Raw genomic sequence first — 10,659 nt, forward strand, 5'->3', positions numbered from 1 at the left:
AACTGCTTTATTTAAAGAAACATTTGCAATTAAAAACATTTTCTTGGGACTGGAGCAGTGGCGCAGTGGTGGGGCATTTGCCTTGCATGCTGCTGACCTAGAACAGACTGCAGTTTGATCCCAGATGTCCCATATGGTCCCCCAAGCCAGGAGTGATTTCTGAGCGCATAGCCCAGGAGTAACCCTTGAGCGTCACCTGGTGTGGCCCAAAAAATGAAAACGAAACAAAAAAAAAACAATCAGGGCCAATCACCAATGTCAGCCTCCCTCTACCAATGTTCCCTCTACCAGTGGTATTTTATACCACTACCCTTTGCCCCCTGGCCTACCAGTATAATGGTCCCATTTAAAGTTTAGATTGTTAAGATTTTGGGTCTCTTGATTCCATTGTTGTTGACTTTGGTTTAGATATTTAGTTCTATCTTTTTTATCTCCACCAATGCACCTGAGACCACTTGACCCCTGGTGCCCATCCTTTCCTTTTCCCCCTTAATTTTATAGAAAAATACAGAAATGTGAGGGAGAACAGAGTAATTTGTATTCTAAGTTTCTATGAAAAAGGCAGGAGCACCTATCTAAAAGATAAAAAAAAAGGTGTTTTTTTTTGCATAGGCACAGCAAAAGTTGGGGACAATAGAAAGAAATCTGTGGCCTATAAACAGGGTGTCCCTACCCATGAAGCATCCTGCCATAAGACTAACTACAGGCTCTGGGTATACTAAGTTGTGAAACTCCAAAGTCTTTCTTCATGGTCCCAGAAAAAGCTTTCAATCATGGGTTGTTGCAGTCAGGCTTCAGTAATATTAGATCAAGGTTTTGTACAGATCCTATGTTGAAGTCAGGGTATCATAAAGCACTGGTTTCATCTCACCGTTAGGTGGTGAGGAAGGGAAACCTGTGCTGAAAGCAAGTTGTTTCTGTTTCCAATTATCAGAGTGTCATAGAACCCATCCTGGAGCAAGTTGGTGCTAGGGTAGCATTGGGACCTTTCCCAGTGCAAGTTTGATTCCTGGTGCTGATGTGGAAAACTGCCGGCTCCAAAGATGGGATCCAAGATATGGGGGTAAATGGCCGACATCCAATCGACTTGCTTCACTTATTTAAGATAGCAGAATTTCATATTTAAGACTGCATTGTGTTCCATCCTATAAATCTTTTTAATCCTATCATTCAATGACAGGCATTTTGGTTATTTTCAGCCTTGTAAGTAAAACATTTGCAGTTTAATAATATTTTGGGGCCGGGAAGGTGGCGCTAGAGGTAAGGTGTCTGCCTTGCAAGCGCTAGCGTAGGATGGACCGCGGTTCAATCCCCCGGCGTCCCATATGGTCCCCCAAAGCCAGAGGTGATTTCTGAGTGCATAGCCAGGAGTAACCCCTGAGTGTCAAATGGGTGTGGCCTCAAAAAAAAATACTTTATGCATTCAGTATTTTTAGGTTGTCAAATGCTGCAGTTTAATGATATTCAATTTAAAAACTAATTTTATGAGACTTAGAATAATTATATTTATTCCTGTACATAATTTGAAATACATATGTATTTGTTTATAATTAGTTTATTCTTAGACCAAATCTAACTTTAAAAATTCTTTTCAGGCCACTAAACATCTCAACAGAAGATTTTGGCAAACTCTGGTTATCCATTGCAAATGATGTGAAGCAAAATATAAAAATGTCAGAATCTCAAGCTGCTTTGCCTTCCACCCTTAAGACCTTTCAACAGAAGCTGAGACTTAATGTTGTTGAAGTTATAGGTTCGTAAGGTTATGGCTGTGTGTGTATAGTCATAGGAATTTTTCACAATCAGAATACAGCTCTGGCAGATGTTTACTTCTTTAGAATTATATTTATTATAAATGTATTTCATATGGGAGTGTTGTTCAGACTTGTATTAACAAACACAAAAGAACAAAAATTAATTTTTTTTTTCATTTGGGGCCACACGAGGTGTTACTTGGGTTATTCCTGGCTCTGCATTCAGGCAGGGTTTGGGGTAATTCTGGTGAGGGTCAAGGGATAGAACATAGTAGACCATGTGCAAGGCAAGTGCCCTGCTTGCTCTGCTCCATTATTTATCTTTTAAAACATTTTTTAGGACTAGTAAAATATTTTTATATTTTTATTTATTTATTTTGTTTTTTGGGCCACACCCAGCTGCGTTTGGGTTATTCCTGGCTCTGTGCTCAGAAATCACTCCTAGCAGCTCGGGGGATCATATCGGATGCTGGGAATCGAACCTGGGTTTGTCCCAGGTCAGCCGCATGCAAGGCAAACACCCTATTGCTGTGCTATGACTCCAGCCCCATAAAATAATTTTATTTAGGAAGTAGGGAAACCCATAAAGTTAAAGAGAAGAATTGTATATTTCAATTTTGGATGCTGCCTATTCTTGAGTAGAATGATGTAAGCATTTTTAAAGGTTAAGTTTAGTACCATTACGTGTGTTAATATTCTATTGTCATTACTGTGTTATCTCTAGACATTTCACATTCCTAGCTGGAACTGTGTCTATCATGACCCTTCCTTTTCCAGCCCCTGACCACCACCATTTTTTTTTTTTTTTTGTCTATCAATTTCACTATTCATATACCTCATATAAGTGGAATCATACAATAGTTGTTTTATTTTGTTCTTTTTGGGGGACTCACACCTGTTAGCGCCAGGGCTTATTCCTGACTCTGTGCTCAGAAATTACTCCTGACAGGCTCAGGGGTACTCTATGGGATGCTGGGGCTCAAACCCAAGTCTGTCACAGGTCGGCCGCATGGAAGGCAAACACCCTGCCTGCTGTGCTATCACTCCAGCCCAATAAGTGTTCTTTTGTCACTGGCTTATTTCTTAGCATAAGGTCTTCATCACCGATGTTTTATTTTGTGTCAGAATTTTTTTAAAGCCCCAATACTACTATGTAAATGTACGAATGAACATACTAAATCTTACGTTTATCTCTTGGTGACATTTAGGTTGCTTCCCCCTTTTGGCTCTTGTGAGCAATGCTACTATAAATACAGGTGTACAAACATTCTTTTTTTTTAATAATAATTTTTATTGTGACCAAAGAGTGAATAATAAATCTTTCACAGTAGTATTTAAGGTACATAGTGACAATGAATCAGGGCCATTCCCACCACCAGGGTTTTCCTCCTCCCTCCACCCCTTTTCCCAGCATGTGTCCCATAGCCCCTTTGCCCCCCAGAGTGCTAGTGAAACTGTTCCTTTCTGTGTATAACTTGTTGATAGGGTATCAATTCTGTTGCTGACTTTAGGACATTCTTTTTGATTATATATCCAGAAGTGGAATTGCCAGAGAATATGTTAATTCTCCATTTAAATTTTTGAGAAGCTGCCACATTTGCTTCCAAAACAACAGTCCCATTTGCATTCCTGCTAGCCATGTATTAGTGGTTCCAGTTCTTCATCAGGCCTACTCCACTTGGTTAGGCATTTAGCCACTTTCTGTTCTGTTGGGTATGGAGAAAGGATCTCATTGTGGTTTTGATTTGCATTTTCTTAATGACCAGTGATGGTGATCTTTTCATGTTCTTTGAAGAAATAGGTATTGCTAACTTTTTGTATTATGAGATATAAAATGTTTGTTTCCTTGTAGGCAGTGAAGGACTGTTGGCCTGTCAGCTGCTTCCATCCGTTCCCTGCTTGCTGCATTTTCAAGTTCATGCTGACACAATGACTCTATGGTGCAGATCCCTCTGTTCTGCTCTTCCTGGCTACTTATTGGATGAGTGTCAAAAAGTGATGGAGGGATCCTAGCACAAACTCTGCTTATAATTTGTTCTACAAAAGTAAATGGTTTACAGCAGAGACAAACTTACCAAAGTAAAAAGAACTGATGGTACTTTTTCTTTTTTGATGGTACTTGTAATGAAAATGGGGATCAGTAAAAGTTGTGGTTTTATGTGTTGTTGATTCCGATCAAGAATGATCCTCAAGAAACTATCTCTCTTATCTTTTACTCAGGATTGTACAGTTTGTTTGGGTTACCCCAAAAAGTGACCTAAGCTGAAATTATAAACTGCTAATGATTTATATATACCTTAGTGTAGAGTGACTGAAAATATTTATTTTGTTATAAATAATTTTATAACAAATATTCTCTAGTGCTAGTTGATTTGTTGTAACACTAGGTCTCAATTCTCTATATTAAAAGAGTAGAGATGTGGAATTAATAATTCCAAACTAATTCATATTTGGCTTTGGAATGCTTTTTGCGAGGCAATTCATTATTTTCAATTATGTTTTGCTTAGATCAGTGTGGAACACACTAACAGTTAAGGAAATCTATAAGCATGTTGTATATTGAGGGATTGGATCTATGATATTTTTTTGCTCTAGATAACTTGTAACACAATTGCAGATAATTTGGCTCTAAAATTTGTTTTCCACTTGCATTTATTTAAAAAATTCAAAATGAATCACTGTTGTCTTATTTTAAAAACTCAGAGCCATTTACAAATGTTATCCTAGAGAAACAAAATCCTTTAAGAGTACACAGTACTAAAACAGTAGAAAGGATCTTTTTAATTATGGCAGATATTTTAGTCAAGTTACCACTGAGTTTGGAAAATTAAAATTTTGATTTAGAGTATAAATGGCAAAACCATCTTTCTTGGCCTTGGTATCTATTAGTACCCGTTGGATACAACTGAAGCAGTGAGTGTTGAAGCATACCAATCATCAGGATTCTCCAGTAACATAAATTATTCTCATCTTTTATTTGCGCCTATGTGGCCTCTGTTAGAGTTGCAATCAGTAAAAGAACAGGTTAAACTAATTATGAGTGGTAGACTAGAATATGGTTTGTACATAGGGTTAAAAACTGAAAATAGTATTTTATAAAACCTATTGGTGCTTTGGAAAATATTTATTATTTCATTTTTTCTGAAACTTCACCATGGAGGCTATTCAGGTAATAAAGGTTTAAGTCACTTAAGTTAATGTTCTTGGTCATTGGTACAGTTTATACGCCAGGTGTGAATCCTAGTTTTAGGTAGTTTTATTAATTATAACTGATCAAGATGCTAAAAACATTCTCTGGAGCTGATAGATTTCACTGCTAATTTGTGTCTAGACTGTTCATCCCTAAAAAACAAAAGCAGTATTTTAAAACTAATTTTTTAAGTTATTCATTTAATATATATACATATAATGCCTTGTTAATTTCATGTTTTTAAAAAGCATACAGTTAAAACCTTGCCACAAGAGCAGTCGTCATGACTATTTCCTTTTGTATGGAAGATCTCCATCTTCAAGTTCCCAGCAGTGTCAAGTTGAAGGAAATGCGCTTTCTGTGGGGTGATGGTGGACACTGGTGGCTAGCCTTATCAGCTTCCTCTTTATTCCTACCTCTGTCAGCAGCTCCACCTACCCCACTTGATGCTGCTGCTACTCTTACAAAGAAATAACATGTGCCCTTTTACATGTAAAGGAATACAGTTTCCAGCAAAGGGATCTCTCCAGTTCTTGGTGTGCTTACTTTCCTGTGTCTGCATGGTATGAAGACTGGGTAGAGTGTGAAGCAGTGAGGTAGCCAGTAAGCAGATAGACAACTATCTTGGAATGATTGTAATTGGGGGAGTTGTTCTGCTGCTTTGTTACAGGGATGTTCAGAAGAGGCAGTAGCACTTCTCAGGAAAGACATGTTTGCCCACAGAGCTGCCTATTGGTGGGATATATGTAGGTCAGGGCTGGGAGCTGATTTTTGGCTCTGCCAAAGGGAATCTGATGTCACTTCTGTTCCTTCTGGTCAAAAAAAGTATATTAACAAGGTTTCTACTGAAATGTTTTTAGATTGTTTACAATTTTTATATTTTTATGATTTTAAGAACAAAAAATAATAATAGAAAAGTAGATTTTAATAACTTTAGGGCAGTATATGCCCTGCTCAAACAATGCAAGTTTTAAGTTCTAAATCAGGCATCACCAACTTTGTATTGTAGGAAATGTGACTATAAAATTGGAAGAATGTTTTTACTTTATAGTCATAACTTAGTCAACTGAAGGAGCAATATCTGGAGTCAGAGATGTGTGGGTGATACTCAGTCATGTGAGTAATGTGCCCAGCATCTGCCTGAGGATGAAGGTGGCAAGAAATATTAATCTGGGAGAGTAAAGGGAGGACAGAAAAGCCCTCAGGGCAGGTGGGGGAAGAAGAATATGGCTTCTACCAGAATAGTGGAGACTGATGAGGCTCAGAGACTAGTGGGCCCTGACTGAGTAAGGGTCCTTCTAAAAAAGAATCTGCAGGTGGAAGCTGAGCAGTTACCAAGTTCTAATGTGCCAAGACAGCCAAGCAGAGATGCTTTGCAGAGGAGCATTATTTTAAACAATGTTCTGTCATAAACTAGAAAAACAAATTAATTTAAATACAGTATTTTAAATTTATGTTAACATTTTAAAATGTTGAGTTTTTTGTCTTATATTTTTATGGATTATGTGAATTTGTCTCATAATTGTGAGTTACTGAAAGTGCACTGAACCTGTGTCTTCAATGTATTTTGCTGTGTAGAAATTTTAGGAGGGAAACATGCAAGTGAGTAATAACCTTATTTTGCCATTGAATTCTATAATTTAATAAAAAGGTTAAATATAATAAAATCAAAGTGAACTATATTGTTTTTTGGTCTATACTTTTTTGGGGGTCACACCTGGCAGCGCTCAGGGGTTACTCCTGCTCTACTCTCAGAAATTGCTCCTGGCAGGCTCGGGGGACCATATGAGATGCCGGGATTCGAACCACCGTCTTTCTGCATACAAGGCAAACGCCTTACTTCCATGCTATCTCTCCAACTCCATTGGTCTATACTTTTAAAAATTATTATAAATTATTTAAAAACCATGACTTACATACGGTAGTTGTTAGTACATTTGTTTCTGCCACTTCATGTTCCAACCCCAGTCCCACCACTCATATAAAATTCTCTCCACCATTGTCCTAGAATTCCTATCCATTCCCAGGCCTATTTCTTTGGCAAACACAAAGTTATATATTTTATATTCTTGTTTACAGGTAAATGGTAATGAAACTTTTTTAAGTAAAAAAGAAAATACTATATTTCACAACGAGGTCATTAAGTCATTGTTAGAAGGTTTACTATGTTGCTAGTTGATCTTTGTATTATTTGTTTTCTTTTTGAACATTAAGTGACTTTGGTTGCACATTGATGTTTAAATTGGTGTGTTAAAACTGAGTGACAGTATTGAAAAATTTGGAGTTGTTGCATGGCCATTTATGTAACCACACAATCCAGGAATTCTAAGCTCTGTGGACTGATAATGTGATATTTGTGGGGTGTGTTCGGCTGTCGGGCCTTCTGGAAGTATGAGAAGGTTGGGGCTTGGTTCCCATATTCACTTTGACAAGTTCTGGTGATGTTAACACAAATACCAGCATACCTACAGTTTTGGTCAATTTGGCATCTCTGCAAAGATAAGTGGTTAAATAGTGAAGTTGGGCCATTAGCAAAGCAATGATTGTGGGTAGTGGGTGAAGCTGGCAAGGCTTTAGCAGGGCAGGATCTTGGCCTGCCTCTTCTCTTGAGATATATATCCTTTATTATCTTAATAGTTGGAGAATAATTGGTACTATTAGTAGTCTGGTAGGTTTGTGCTAAAAAGAGCAAAATCTGTTGGAATGAACAGAATAACGTACTCTTTAGATTCCTTACTGTTTGGTAAATATATACTGTTATTTACTCATGCTCTTCAGAGAGAACTGTGGACTTCAAACAGGTTGGTGTGTGAATTGATTTTCAGGATGCCTGTCCTTGATCCTAATCTGACCACAGCACTTGGAGCAGAATGTGATCTTTCTGTAGTAACTCCCTTCTTACAGTTTCTTGATACAAGAAACATGATAAGTCAAATGGAGACTTAGTGACTTAAGTAGTTTCTCTATCTTTGCATTGTATATCCTAAAACAAAATGAGACTAGAAATGGTGTTTAAATCTTACTAATTTATACAACTTGTTCACTATAATGAATGGCAGGAAAATGTTCTGAGCTGAGAAGCCTATCTTTGGAGTTATGAATTTAATCAAATGTGCCACTCTCACTGGAATAATTGAAGTGGGCTCTTAAAAGAGGAGTGACCTGTAGCCAAAGAGGCAGAAATCATGATTGTATAAAAGTTACTTGTTGGGGCCGGAGAGAATATGGAGGTAAGGCCTTCTGCCTTTCATGCCCAAGGTCATTGGTTCAAATCCCGGTATCCCATATGGTCCACCGGGCCTGCCAGGAGCGATTTCTGAGCATAGAGCCAGGAGTAAACTCTGAGCAATGCCGGGTATGACTCAAAAAAAAAAAAGTTGTTTATGTGTGTATAATGGTAGAATATGAACTTAAGCTGTTTGGAACCGTGTGTGTGTGTGTGTGTGTGTGTGTGTGTGTGTGTGTGTGTAGTTTTTTTTTTTTTTTTTTTTTTGAGGTCACATCTGGCAGCGCTCAGGGGTTATTCCTGGCTGCACTCTCAGAAATCGCCCCTGGCTGGCACGGGGGACCATATGGGATGCTGGGATTTGAACCACTGTCCTTCTGCATGGAAGGCAAACGCCTTACCTCCATGCTATCTCGCCAGCCCCAACCCTTTGTATATTTTATAGCTATTTTTCTTGGTATATAATGGACACTTAGTAATGGCTAACTGGGTTACTAAAAATAGTTAAATACTCCTGACTTCTTAAAATCATAATCCAAGACCAAGTCTTAACCAACAATTGAGTCCCAACAACTTGTGTTTCTCCCAGGGCTATTAAAATGTGATTGAATTGGTTTATAAGTACAAATCGGCAGAAAGGAATTCTAATAAAAACAGTTTTTGTCATCTTATAACTGGTGATATAGTGAAACATGACAGCTTGACGTGACCTATGGAAACTTACCCTAAGAGATCACTGCAAATGCAGTATGGAGGGGTACCATTTTGAATTATAGCAGAAGTTTATAAAGGTTCAGTGATCTAAAAGACCAGGTTCTAGGAAAAAAGCAGTGGACCTTGGATTAGCATAAAGATAAATACTTAATCAGTATGTTAAGATGGCTAATTTACAAGTTGAGTTACTATTACCTATTGTTTTGTGGGTTTTTTTTTTTTTGGTGATTAATCTTATTTTTCACAGTTACAACATTCCAACACCTTTCACCAGTGCACATTTACCACCACCAATGTCCCCATTCTCACCCTACCACCTTGCCCCCTGCTCCTGGCAGACATTTTTCTTTTTCTCTCTCATTCTCTATTTTCCTTTCAGACATTGTTTGCAGTATTGTTACTGAAGGGATATCATGCATATCATGTTGTGTCCTTTCAGCCCCAAATTCTTTTTTTTTTTTTATTTATTTTTTATTTTTGTTTTTGGGCCACACCTGGCAGTGCTCAAGGGTTACTCCTGGCTGTCTGCTCAGAAATAGCTCCTGGCAGGCACGGTGGACCATATGGGACACCGGGATTCGAACCAACCACCTTTGGTCCTGGATCGGCTGCTTGCAAGGCAAACACCGCTGTGCTATCTCTCCGGGCCCCAGCCCCAATTCTTGTCCATAATGATCATTTCCAACTCTTGATTGTCATAGTGGTACCTTTTCTGCCCTCACTGCACTTCCCCCTATTTGTGGCAAACTTCCTACCATGGACTGGTCCTCCTGGCTCTCACCTCTGTAATATCACACCAGTATGATGTCCTAAGGTGCCATGGTGACATTAGAGTGCGCATTGTAATGCGGAAAACTACAGGTCATAACTCATGGTTGTGAACTCACAATGTAATTATGAAAAAATGTGATGTCAGAATTCAAGTTTGTGATGTCAAAACAAACCTGAGCCACAATTATGACATCATAGTTCACAATTGTGAAGTTGCAACGAAAATTATGGCATTGACCACTAAGGGGTCACAATTTGTGATTGTGCTGTCAGAATAATGTGCAACACTATTGTCATAATTCATGTTTGTGACCTCACAACAGAATTTCGATGCTGACAAATAAGACATCATAGATGCACAAAAACAAAACAAAGTCTTGCTCTTTGAATCTGGCAATTTATTTTTAGGGTCACACCCAGCAGCGCTCAGGGGTTACTCCTGGCTCTATGCTTAGAAATCACTCCTGGCAGGCTTGGGGGACCATATGGGATGCCAGGATTCGAACCACCGGCCTTCTGCATGCAAGGCAAACACCCTACCTCCATGCTATCTCTCCGGCCCCTGAATCTGGCAATTTTTAGATGGCAGACACACCACCCTGACAGATGTTTCAACTGTCATGTTAGTGGGAAGTGTGTCCGTTAAATTTTATTGAAATAGGGTTTCTGAAATGGAAGTTTTATTGAAAGATTTCTAATTTTAGTCTCCTAAATTATACACAAAATTAGAATAAAAATGTATTCTCCATTTCTCCCCTTTCAATCTCTATGCAAAAGAGAGTTTTCATCTGTTTCTCTATTCATATCACTTACTTTCTAATGTTTTCTTTTTCCCATATAGTACAGTCTAGAAGTCATTACAAAACATCAGCTCTCAGCTGATTCCATCTAGTTTTGATTTAGTTAAATATATTTGACTTAATGTTTAGTTAATATGGCAAATAATTCCTGGCCGAGGCATCATTTTGTCTCTCAAGGAGAATGAATGACCTCTTAACTTTTGC

The 10,659-nt window shown here is 38.2% G+C and overlaps 1 protein-coding gene across 1 annotated transcript in view; it reads left to right on the top strand.

The window, feature by feature from the left end:
* AP4E1 (adaptor related protein complex 4 subunit epsilon 1) overlaps positions 1-4,055 on the top strand; it is a 57,788-nt gene extending 53,733 nt beyond the window's left edge. Inside the window, exons 20-21 of the mRNA XM_049782135.1 lie at positions 1,596-1,753; positions 3,607-4,055. Coding sequence (XP_049638092.1) covers positions 1,596-1,753; positions 3,607-3,767 — 319 coding nt within the window. The 3' untranslated portion in view covers positions 3,768-4,055. The remainder of the gene's footprint in view (positions 1-1,595; positions 1,754-3,606) is intronic.
* The last annotated feature ends 6,604 nt before the right edge of the window (positions 4,056-10,659 follow it).

This window comes from Suncus etruscus, chromosome 10, assembly GCF_024139225.1.
Source record: "Suncus etruscus isolate mSunEtr1 chromosome 10, mSunEtr1.pri.cur, whole genome shotgun sequence".
NCBI lineage: Eukaryota > Metazoa > Chordata > Mammalia > Eulipotyphla > Soricidae > Suncus > Suncus etruscus.